The 12,156-nt window shown below is 37.5% G+C and overlaps 1 protein-coding gene across 2 annotated transcripts; it reads left to right on the top strand.

Moving 5' to 3' along the window:
• Positions 1–187: 187 nt before the first annotated feature.
• LOC124641541 (nuclear transcription factor Y subunit gamma-like) lies at positions 188–9,159 on the top strand. 2 transcript variants are annotated; one of them, XM_047179640.1, is made up of 8 exons: positions 188–436; positions 2,059–2,200; positions 2,706–2,891; positions 3,469–3,603; positions 5,152–5,226; positions 5,649–5,753; positions 6,104–6,214; positions 8,393–9,159. In XM_047179640.1, the coding sequence occupies exons 1-8, from the start codon at positions 411–413 to the stop codon at positions 8,468–8,470; spliced, it is 858 nt and encodes a 285-aa protein (XP_047035596.1). In that variant the 5' UTR covers positions 188–410; the 3' UTR covers positions 8,471–9,159. The 2 variants fall into 2 exon arrangements, with proteins under 2 accessions (XP_047035596.1, XP_047035595.1); XM_047179639.1 differs by having other exon boundaries at positions 5,152–5,235.
• The last annotated feature ends 2,997 nt before the right edge of the window (positions 9,160–12,156 follow it).

Genomic DNA, 12,156 nt, shown 5'->3' with positions numbered 1-12,156 from the left:
AATCTAAAGATCATTTCGCAATTATGCTTCCTATTTTTAGACTAAAATAGATTATGAAATGATTTCTGCTTTCAAGGTATTTAAGTAACAAATACAATCAGTCAAAATTTAATTTTAAGTAAAGAAGGGAGACTGGTAGCTTTTGAACTTCTGGAAAGTATAGTAACACAAACTAAACGTCAAGCTTGTGACTGGTCATCGGTGGACGAATCGTGTGTCGGGCGCATTTTCAGTAATTGTTGATTGGAGATCTCCAAATATTACACTGATTATTGGTTACTGTGTTCTTATTAACTTTGGAAGCGGTTACTTATTTTTTAATAGCGATTTTCCAATAATTTATTTTGTGGAGGAGACTTTGTATTTTGTGAAAAACTCGAGGTCGGCGTGTCGTGGTATTGTGAGACAAGATGTCCGTGTGTTTCTTTGTACCTGCGTAAGTTCCTCTTTTGATAAAATATATATAAAATATATATATATGTTTATGTTGTGAATAAATAAATCTTATTTTCCAAATTTATTATCAAAGACGATATTCTGCAGCGTAATCTTTATAGTATATGTTTGGCCTACAGGTTTGCTTGTTGTTTTTATATTTTCTTATCAGATTATTAAATACCCAACAAAATACACATCAGCAAGTTTTTCAGGCCACTTATCTAGATGTCGTACCTTCTACATAATATCAATATTTCCTGACAATAATGATCATTAGCGTTTTATTTACTAAACAAGAACACAGTAATGTGCATAGATATTTTTCGTTTAACTAGGTATACTAATATAGCTACTTGTATAGAGGAAAGATTTGATTGTTTGTTTGAATCGAAGAAGCTCCGAAACTACTGAACCGATTTGTATAATTCTTTCAGTGTTAAGCTACACTTTCTGCGCTGCACATGGGTTATGTTTTATCCGGGTACGGGACGAAGTTTCCCCGGGATTCGGGTGAAACCGCGTGGAACAGCTAGTACACAATACGCCCAAATATGAAGTAGTTTTATCCACTGTTGATGTTTGCACAAAAAACGCATTAGGATCTAGTCTGCAAACAGAGTTAAAATTAGATACAGATAACTATCATATTAGGAATAAAATACGTTAGGAAGTGAACCCGTTACCTCAAGATTTAATGCGCAGCTTTTTCACTGAGCTATAGTGCGCAGTTGGACAATCGCAGTAGTAAGGTCATGGCACACATACATAAATATCACGGGAGCTCCAATCCAGCAATTAACACAAATGTCAAAAAAAAGGGTTTGTTTTCCAGGTACTTAGTAATTTAATATAATAAAAAATAAAGTTAAAAAGTTATGCATATTTCACTATGAATATTACGACGAATTGAGCCCCGCCTCCTTTTTGAAAGTCTGCATGTATGACCGGGATAAAATGCAGAATAAAACAGTGTGCACTTTGTGCGCATTATTTAATAAACCTAAAGGAAAATTTTGATGATTAACATGGACACGATACGCCAATCACCACTCTTGAACGTGATCGATTACGTAAAATAAATAAATGTATCAATGTAGGTAATACTACCCGTTGGCGTAGCGGTCGCAAGGTCGACTGCAGTGCGCGGGATCAGGAGTTCGATTCCCGGATCGAGCCAAGATCGCATTTCGTATACAGAATCTTTCACTATAATAAGCCGCTGAGAGCATGTAAATGTCGGTCCTGCACCTGATGTCTCTACGGCCGTGTCGGATTGCCGTCCCATCGGACCATACCATGAGAGTAGACTTGTGCAGACTAATATGTATCTATGTCTAGTGCAGCTAGCTGATCTTCTTTTGATTTTCTTTTGATGGAAAATCATCAAATGACTCCTCCCGTTGTAGGTTAGCAGCGTGAGGGAGTCTCAGACTCTTACTAAAAACCCATCATGTTCCTTCTTAAGCCCTTTGTGTAACAGGGCCGCGGTAGCTCTCGAACAATCCCGCAGCCCGCAGCTGGCTGATTTCCGTCTAGAACAGTCACCGCCCTTAAACTATGCACTAAAAAGTTCCAGAAACTACAAGCCAATTAATACCGTATTTAAATAAACTCTTGCAGAGACCAAGCGGGCGCGTCAGGGGTTGCCGATGAGGTGGATAGCGACATCATAGGAGAAGACAGTGCCCCCGTCGAGTCGCCACAGCAGAGTCTACAGCAGTTCTGGTGTAAGGTCACCGATGACATCAAGAAGGTTAATGCTGTAAGTTACTAGTTCTTACATCCATGTAAGAACTATTCAGACTGTTTCAGACCATTCAGACGCAAAATGCGTGAAGTAGGTTTGTAATGAAAGTTATATTTCGACAACGACTTCACCAATGTACCTATGTATGTACCCCTACGTATGGTTAGTCGAACTAAGTACGAGAAGAATGTAAGTGGTTAAAGTGTTTCCTCAGAAATCGTAATACCCAAATACATCAACATCGTACATAACTGTAACAGATGAACCATGTTTACCATATGAATGAACTCATATGAATATTTTCTGGCCAAGGAAAATATAAATAAACAATTTTGTTTTGCTGAGCGGAAAAGTGGGAGATTATCTGTTATCCACAAGTTCCACTCGTACACGAGCATTCATTTATTCTCTAAATACTTAAGTACCTACGTAAATTTTACGAAGTCATTCTAGATTGCGAAACCGAAAAACCTTATAAAAAATACTTAACTTATAACAGTTTTTTTCTATATGTTTGCAGGAGGACTTCAAGTCTCAAGCGTTGCCTCTAGCCCGTATAAAGAAGATAATGAAATTGGATGAAGAAGTAAAGATGATATCTGCCGAAGCTCCCGTACTGTTCGCTAAAGCTGCCGAGATTTTTATACACGAACTCACGCTCAGGGCCTGGGCACATACTGAAGATAATAAGAGAAGAACCTTACAGGTATAAAAATATATAAAAATATGTCCTTAGCAAAAAAAATCCTTCAGGGCCAACCCAAGACAAACCCATTTAGAACTAAGTATCAAAAATATCGAAACATTATTTGGTATATGCAGATACATGGAGGTAACTTTATTTTGTTAAGTTCAGAGTTTTGAGTGTATTGTGTTCTGTGTTATTCAAACATTTCGTTCATTATTTAAAAAGCTATTTTGTTGAAACATTAATTCTTGACCTGAAAGATTATCGTGTAGGTTTTTTTGTGTGAATACGTAAAAAAAATATCTACACATAAAAAAAATCACACAAAATTGTAAGTACGAATTTAACTTCATTTTGCTACAAGCCTTTTTATTACTCCATCTCTTCAGCCCTAGTCTCTACTAATAAGAAGTAAAAGCTAATAAAGTCAAGCTGGGCACTAGCCAGCTGGCGTCTTCAGATACCAAGAGGCAATTAGATTTTCTTGCACACAATAATATGCTGTTGTAGTAAGTAGGTCCTTGAACCTTGACCTTGAAAATCCCTAAAACAACACAAATATAATAATTAATGTTAAAATGATGATTATTTTCAGCGCAACGACATAGCAATGGCGATCACAAAGTGTGACCAGTTCGATTTCCTGATCGACATCGTGCCGCGTCACGAGGTGAAACCCAACAAGCCGCGATACGACCACGCGCCGAGAGCCACGCATACTGCTGAACAAGTGATATTTCCTTTTTTTATTGTTTATTTAAATCATCTGGCCCATAGAAAAAACAATACAAAAATATTATAACATTCAATCATACATTAACAAAAACTATAGAGGCATAAGGGTGCGTCCACATCTGGCGAATGCGCCGCGAATGCGCAGCACGCGAGCCGATCGCGAGCTGTCCGCGAGCTGCGCGCGTGCAGTCACTGCAATAGTTCGGTGCGCCTCTTTAGCGCAACTCACGCAAGGCTCGCATAGAGCGCGCGAGCGGCGCGCGATCTGCGCGCAATCAGTTCTCGCCCTTACAGTTCCGTATATTGGCTCAGTACTATCGAAGATGGCAGACGTCGCGCGCCGCCTGCGCGCCGCTCGCGTGCGGCGCTTAGGTCGCGCGCGAGCTGCGCGCGGGCGGCGCAGAAGCGGCGCACGAACAAAAATGCACGCGCGCAGCTCGCGGACAGCTCGCGATCGGCTCGCGTGCTGCGCATTCGCGGCGCATTCGCCAGATGTGGACGCACCCTAATGCACACGAAGTGACGGCGTCGTCTTACGCTGCGAGATGTCGCGTAGCCTCCGATAGGCAACATCCTTCGACACTCTTACTCAGACTTCGCGCACCTGGATGAAAAGCAATCTATATGTATAGAGCCTTTTTTTGTGGGAAATCATCACAAGACCCCTCCCGCCGTGGGTGCAGTGTGAGGGAATGTCAGATTCTTTCTGACTAAAACCCACCAAGTCCCTTCTTAAGCCTCGCACCATAAAAAGATCACACCTTTTTTTTACTATGTACTGCTCTTTTAATTTGATTACCTACACAATTCATTTGCAATGGGGATAAATATAATGACCACTATAAAATGCTTTGATACCCTTGTTTTGTAACCAAAAATATCTACTTAACACCAGAAAAATAAAGTCTAAAAATACTTTAGTACCAGCTATTTTAGTCACAACTCCACTTTAAATTGTATTCGACCACCAAATTTAGTAAATGATCACCAAATCTTGACTACCAAATTAATGTTTTATTTTTGCCTAAATAAATCACTGTGATTGCCATAAAATGTAGGCTTATTATCAAATAAAGTATTATGATGCCATATTAAGTTATGTCTCCGGCTTGCAATCCCCTCTCACCGCACCGCAAACGCCGCGCTGCGCCCGCCCTGACACGATCCCCACTTTTGGTGATCATTTACTACTTTTGGGATAACAATGATTTATTTGGACTCATTTTGCTTAAATAGGATAGCAGAATTTAAAAAAATTGGTTATAAATTTACTTTAAAATGTTGGTTTCATTTTGGTGATCATTTACTATTTTTGGCTTACTCATGATTTACTTGGAGTAATTTTACTTAAATAGGATAGCAAAGTGTTAAAACTTTGGATATAATTTTACATTAAAATGCGAGTTTCATTTTGGTGATCATTTACTATTTTTGTCTGCTATTTGTAATTCATGTAAAACAGGATAGTTTCAACTCTATCCTGATTATTACATACATACTAACGAGCTTATAAATTCAGTATTATTGTTAATTTGCCTTACAGATGAGTCACCAGCATCAAGCGACGTTAACGCAGAACGCTGCGGCGCCGCAGATCGTGATTCAGCCATGCGCGCAGGTGGTACAGGTCATATACCATACGTGTTGTTCATTTATTTACTTTATTTTAACTTATTTTCACTCTTACGTAGATGGCTTTTGTATGTCGCAGAGATTGTGACACAAATATAAAGTCGAAGCGTGTATTTTTGTTACTTCTTCAACGGCTGAACCAATAAGCTGACATAGGTTACCTATGTCTGGGCGAGAGAAGTAGTAAACAGAAGCCAGCTAGCTTTTACCTACAAAACATGTAGTAAGCTAATGACAAAATGATAAAGACACAATTTCAATGTGTAAGTACGCGCACTTCACCGCACTTCTAATTCAATGGTGACGCATCTTCCAGTACCTAAGTATAAGTTAAATAGAGTTTTAAACATGTGTAAATATAATATAATATATTATAATAAAACTTAAATATTTACTTCTATATTACAGACATCAGCGGCAGCGTCAACATCTTCGAACAACGTGGTGTCTCAGCAGCCCGTCACGCTGGTGCAGCAAGTGGTCACGCCGTCCGGGGAGCTGCAGCAGCTACCGGTCAGTTACCATTAACAACTACCTTACACGAAATAGTTTGATCAGAATTATGAGCAGAATCAATTAAACACTTTCTAATACATATATGTAGGTATGTATATTTTTTGATGGGAAATCATCGAATGACCCCTCCCGCTGTGGATGCAGTGTGAGGGAGTATCAGACTCTTTTGACTAAAACCCACTTTATTCTTTCTGAAGCCTTTAATGTACTAGGGTTGCATCATACAAACACAAAAACAAAAAGTCTGACGTACTTCACTAAACTTCAGACTTTGTTGTATTTTATGACACAATAGACCTGATAAACATATTCAGCCCTTACTAATAGTAGGTATTCTAACATTTCAGATCCAACTAACTCAAGCGCAATTAAACATGATTCGGCTACAAGTGCAGAACAACCCCAACCAGCCAATCATCATTCAAGCGCAGTCGCAGCAATCGCCACAGATTATACAGGTACAACCACAGACATCTAAAATCGACTAAAAAGATCCTTCTAGTATCTATGCGTACAACTCTGAGAATGTACATACAGTCGTGGACAACTAATTAAAGACACTGTTGGAATCTTAACTTACCGGGGCATTTCATCTGTATTTCTTTTTTCATATTGCCATAGGAATTTTCTTTTCTATTTTAAAATATTTAAGAGGGCATTGTTAAATGTTAAAACTAATGACTATATTCAATAATCCCTCGCACCTAGCTTTTTTTCGCTTTATTCGAATCTCGGTCGGTATGATCCATAACGAGGCCTGGCCATCTAATTAAAGACACTCCATTTGCTTAGAGGAAGAAATACAAATTATTAATATTATTGGAGTTACCTTTCTACAACAACATTCCCTACACTATAATTAACATTCCAATAAGTATTAATATTTGGTTTATTTCCTTTTACCTCAATAACAGTATGACATCCCTGAACGAGCAAGTGGTCAGTTTTGTAGAAGTCGCTAAGGGAATTTTCTTCCATGTTCAATTAAAATCTGTGTGAAATTGATCGATATTCCATGTACGACTTATTGCCATGATATTTTTCGCCTATTACCAGTTCTCATTGGATTTGCAATAGGCCAAACCAAAACCGTCATAAGTTGCCCGATCAAAGAGTAATTTTTACTACTCTTGCAGTGTATTTCAGAACTTTTCTAATTTGGAAAGTCCTAATGACCGGTAAATTATGCTCAGTTTATAACAATATGCTTGTTTCTGAAATATTATAGTACTTGAATTCGCCTATTTTTAATAATACCTTTCTGAAGGGTCTCACTAAACAGTGGCAAGCAGCCCCACACTAACATTTTCGCCTCCTACGTTTGAGAACTTTCTTGGTGTACTTCGGTTCCATCACATGTTTTGGAGATGACTAAATCAATTTATTTTTTTGAATTCATCAAATCCCTTTGTTTTATCAGATAAAAAAAAAATCATTTTTCAATACTTGTTCAGAGCAACTTTCACCTTTGATAGAAATCACCAGCTGCAGTATGGACATGCGGTGCTTTTCCAAAAGTAACATCTTCCGATACACATGCACTACAGGTTTTCCCGACCCGGCTGTCATCTTAAAGTTCTGCAGACACAATTTTCGTCCTTTTAGCATCAGATGACTCCAAAAAAAAAACAGTACGGAATTATGTGAATGGTTCTCTATATCCTTATAACACCACTGTAAAGTCTGTTTGCGGACAAGTTTTCCTTGGCGTCGGTTTTCGGTTGTTCTCAAACCTTGACTTTTTTAATGCCATTAACAAGGCATCTTTAATAATAAATTTATTACCATGTTCTTATTACAATTCAAGTGGTTTGAATAAATATGCATAACAAAACTTTATTTCAAAAAGCCTAAAACATTTTACTTACCAGAATTTTTGTTTTAGTCGTATTGATTGGACTAAAATGATCAATTTTAATGAAGGGAACCTAAATTATTACCTAATTTGTGTTCTCGTAAATATTTAGCTCACTTTAAAAAAAAGTATGGCGACTTACTGTCTTTAATTAGCTGACCAGCCAAGTATCCGCTACAAAAGTTAGTGTTCAGTTCCCATAGAGCGTTAAATCTAAAGTATTGAAGAAAGTAAATATTTTTTGTCCTTAATTTAAAGAACACAATGTAATGTTTGTTTTAATAATAATTACATTACATTTTATACCGTGGTTAAGCTCATGTCAGTACCATGAATATTTATTTCATTACGAGTCACGGGGTGTCTTTAATTATGTGACCACGACTGTATATGCATGTTTTTAATAAATATATGTGGCTGTCGAGAATGCGGTGTATTGGAGACAAAACTGAAAATTTTGTTACATTTTCTTTGGGGTCTTATCTGTTATTTATGCAAGAAAATAATGTCTCTGACCACATCTCAGATGTTAAATTAGGTATATAAACAGATTTCTTTTCATCAAAACGCAAATCATGTTTGATTTGTTTTTGTCATCTACCTACACAGAGATAGATTGTGATGTCATATTTGTATATGACAAACCTATATCATCATATTCCGAGCCTTTTCCCAACTATGTTGGGGTTGGCTTCCAGTCTAACCGGATATATGACTAACCTATATCTGGTTTAAATATCCAAAAAATTACCTTATTCAATCTCACATTCATCATTTGCAGGTCCAATCACAAGCGCAGCACCAGCCGCAGCAGCAGGTGTTCCTAGCTCAAGTGGCGAGCTCACAGGAAGACTCCTAGTACCACGACACTGGCACTCAGTGCGAATCCGACTCCGACAGTCAGTGAGAACCGGGACTGTCGTGGTAACCGCTATTGAACGCGTTTATAAATTTACCAAATTGAAGTTTTATTTGGAAAAGTGGCAGTTTTATGGAGTTAAAGTTTTTTTTTTATACTGACATCGGATTTAAAGGATCAATACATCAGTCATTCAGAAAACTCTGAAGCTACGTAAAGGCACTTTTGGGTTGTCATCATCATCTTCCGAGCCTTTCCCCAACTATGTTGGGGTCGGCTTCCAGTCCGGATGTAGCTAAGAACCGGTGTCAGGACTTACTGGCTTCCGACTACCCTTAACGACTGCCAAGGATGATCAATGACAGCCGAGACCTACAGTTTAACGTGCCAGCCGAAACACAGTCTAAGATAATCATACTTAGAAAGTACATACAAACTTAGAAAAGTTGCATTATTTATAACTCGGTCTAAAAATAATGATAAAAGTCAATATTTCCTGTTCTTCAATATTCCTGTTACTTAACACAGGTTTGTGAAGCGTTCAATGCGGTTACCCCACGTCCTTTTGCGGTCAAGTGTTCGCCAACACAGTGATAGACTTTGATTTTATACTTACGACAAAACCACGTCTAGAAAAAGTGTTGAAAATTTCAAAAAAAAAATCTTGTGTTAGTCCACACTATAAAGGACATTGGGCGGATTTGTATGAGTTTGGCCCAACCCTAATCTATACATATAATAAATCTGTAAAAAAACTGTGTCTGTACATAATATATAAAAAAAAATATAATTGGGTGGGGTTTAGAAACAGTAATGGAGCACAAATCCAAAAAAAAAAATTTGTCTGTATGTCTGTATGTCTGTTTGTTTGTACACGCTAATCTTCGGAACTACTGGACGGATTTCAATGATTTTTTCTTTGTTGTATCGGTATAAAGTCGGGGCAACATATAGGCTATAATTTATCTTCGAAACTTGAAGACCTGGTGCAGAACTGCAACAGATCAACAAAACTATAAGAGATACAAAAATGGTGCCATGGCAAAAATTGTTCCACGTGATGAGCATTTTCGGTTGAGAGAATAAATTTGAAGATCTGGAACACCTGATGTGGAACCCCAAGAGCCCAGCTACTCTGTAGCATATACGGGTATGACGTTTTAGCAAAAGTTGTTCTATCTGATAAGCACTCTCTGCTGACTTATAAAAAATGAAGATCTAAAACACCTGTTGTAGAACTCCAGAAGCCCAGCTAGACTATAGCATATAAAGGTATGCCGTTTTAGCAAAAGTTGTTCAATCTAATAAGCACTCTCTATTGACCTATAAAAATCGAAGATCTGGAACACCTGATGCGGAACTTCAAGAACCCAGCTACACGATAGCATACATAGGAATACCGTTTTAGCAAAAGTTGTTCAATCTGATGAGCACTCTCTGTTGACTTACAAAAATCGAAGATCTAAAACATCTGAAGTTGAACTCCAAGTGCCCTACTACACTTGAAATGACGTTTTAGCAAAAGTTGTTCGATCTGATGTATATTTTCTGTTGACTTATGAGAATCGAAGATCAGAAACAACTGATGTGGAAATGAAAGCTATCTCTAATTTCACTGTATAATGATATAATAAGCTGCAAGTACCTCCAAGCGGTAAAGGCGGTAATAGTTTAGGACAGACTTTCAATGGTGATGCTATATCATCGTCAATGTTACTCTTTTACTACAAAACTTTATAGAATGAATGTTCGAGTTTTAATGCTATTTGAGTGTTGTATTCTTTTCCATTTATCTTCGTGACAGGGTAGCCTACTCAGTACCGCGGGGGACGAGTGGGCAGTCAGCTAGATTTTAATTAATCAGGTATCTTCTTCACAATAAAACTATTACCATGGCCAGAAAGAGGTCGAATCTTTTCCAATGTTCCTAGGGAGAGAATCATAAGATCCCAAAGATATACCGAAGAGCGCTTGGAAGGACTTGATGCTGTTCGAGAACATCATTCTGCAACTTGCTCCGAGGAAATCTCATCGGATCGCGAAGCGCGCTTCCATCATTGGCATATTTACGCATCTACATCCATATCTCTAGAGAACTTCTCAAGTAAAGAATATGCTACTCATTGTCTCGCGAGTTGGAGACGTTCACTGATACAAATTATACAAAATAAGCATGGTGAATCAAAGAAAGTAATAGTCCGTCTTTTAGATAACCCCAAAATAATGGACAAGTATTTTTTATTTTCTTTCACAAGCAAAGAACAACGAAGAACAAAACGCTTGAATTTTGTGTTAAGTCACTTCTTAGTTCAAATTTTACATAGACGTGACATCACGAGCCCCCACTCTCCGACTTTGTTGCGTTAAATCTCATTGTTATTATTGTTATTACCTCAAGAGCCTTTTCCCCAACTACGTTAAGGTCGGCTTCGATGCAACTTCGATGGTACTCAGACCAGTGTTTTGCAAGAAACGACCGCCTATCTGACCTCCACAACCCGGTTACCCGCTCAACCCAATACATCTTGGTAAAACTGGTCACACTTACTGGCTTCTGACTGCCCATAACGACTGCCAAGGATGTTCAATGACAGCCGGGACATACTAGAAAAGACAGCTCCTCCAAAAACCGGTCATTGGTGGCCAAAATATTCTTAGAAAGTACATACGAACTAAGAGAAGTTGCATTGGCAAGTACTTGCCAGACCTGGAATCGCAGTCACACACTCATACTTGAGAGATTGGTTCTCTAAACACTAGGTCACCACTACTTTGTTATTTAAGGGTCCGTTCAGAAAAACCACTTAAATGCGGACTAATTAGAATCACTACTTTTATCCCTATGGTCACACCTATTGCGCTTTAGTTCTTAGCGTTTTGTTTAGTCTGCTGTGCTTTTGCCGTTGACGTACAAAAGTTAAATATATGGAACGTTTCGAATGATTTTGCGTATTCTGTTGTTTTCCCGTCAACGGGCCCTTTAAATTCAACATCAGACGATCCAGATCTTTAATTTTGCTGACCCCGCAGTCGCTGGCATAAGGGACAGGATCCGCGTACGAAGTCGCGGGCAGAAGCTAGTACTAGTAATAATAACATTTGAAAATTCCAGTGCTACATTACGTGGGCCATTTTACCCATTGTTCTTTAATTTTTAATCATCACATTGGAGTTTCTTTTCATTTTTGTTGATTATTACATTTCTATGCACATTTGAAACTATGAAATTCATTGTATAATATCTACTACTTACATTATCTTTAATACATAATCATAGAAAGTCGGTAAAATAGTGTGAAACAAACAAAATTTCATAATGTTTTTTAAGAATAATTAATAATAAGTTGGTTGTTATTTAGGTGTATATTTACATAAGTTATTAAATAAAACATTAAATTAAAAAATAATTTAGTTTTATTATTTACTTTGGAAAACATTACAACTGAAATCTGCATACCTTATTTGATATGAATTGCTTAAAAATAAATAAAAAATAATTGAACAATCACCATTGGCGGTATTTTATAACATTAATAGAATAAAACTTTGGATAAAATTAACAAATTGTGTAAGATAATATGGCTATGTTGACACATTGTAATAAAGTTAGCCTTAGGAACAGTCTTATCATGTGGTATTTTTTTATAATACTCCACAAATCTATATTATGTACCTACTTCAAAAGT

Source organism: Helicoverpa zea, chromosome 22 (genome assembly GCF_022581195.2).
Source record: "Helicoverpa zea isolate HzStark_Cry1AcR chromosome 22, ilHelZeax1.1, whole genome shotgun sequence".
NCBI classification, from domain to species: domain Eukaryota; kingdom Metazoa; phylum Arthropoda; class Insecta; order Lepidoptera; family Noctuidae; genus Helicoverpa; species Helicoverpa zea.
The sequence above is the reverse complement of the archived record's forward strand: the minus strand, read 5'-3'. Positions and strand labels throughout refer to the sequence as shown.

What these genes read in the sequence shown, in the direction of transcription:
- LOC124641541 (XM_047179639.1), top strand. Translation starts at nt 411, where the DNA reads ATGTCCGTGTGTTTCTTTGTACCTGC. An exon ending in ATAAGAGAAGAACCTTACAG is followed by an intron (nt 2,892 to 3,468) that starts GTATAAAAATAT and finishes GATTATTTTCAG; the next exon opens with CGCAACGACATAGCAATGGC. An exon ending in AATCGCCACAGATTATACAG is followed by an intron (nt 6,215 to 8,392) that starts GTACAACCACAG and finishes CATCATTTGCAG; the next exon opens with GTCCAATCACAAGCGCAGCA.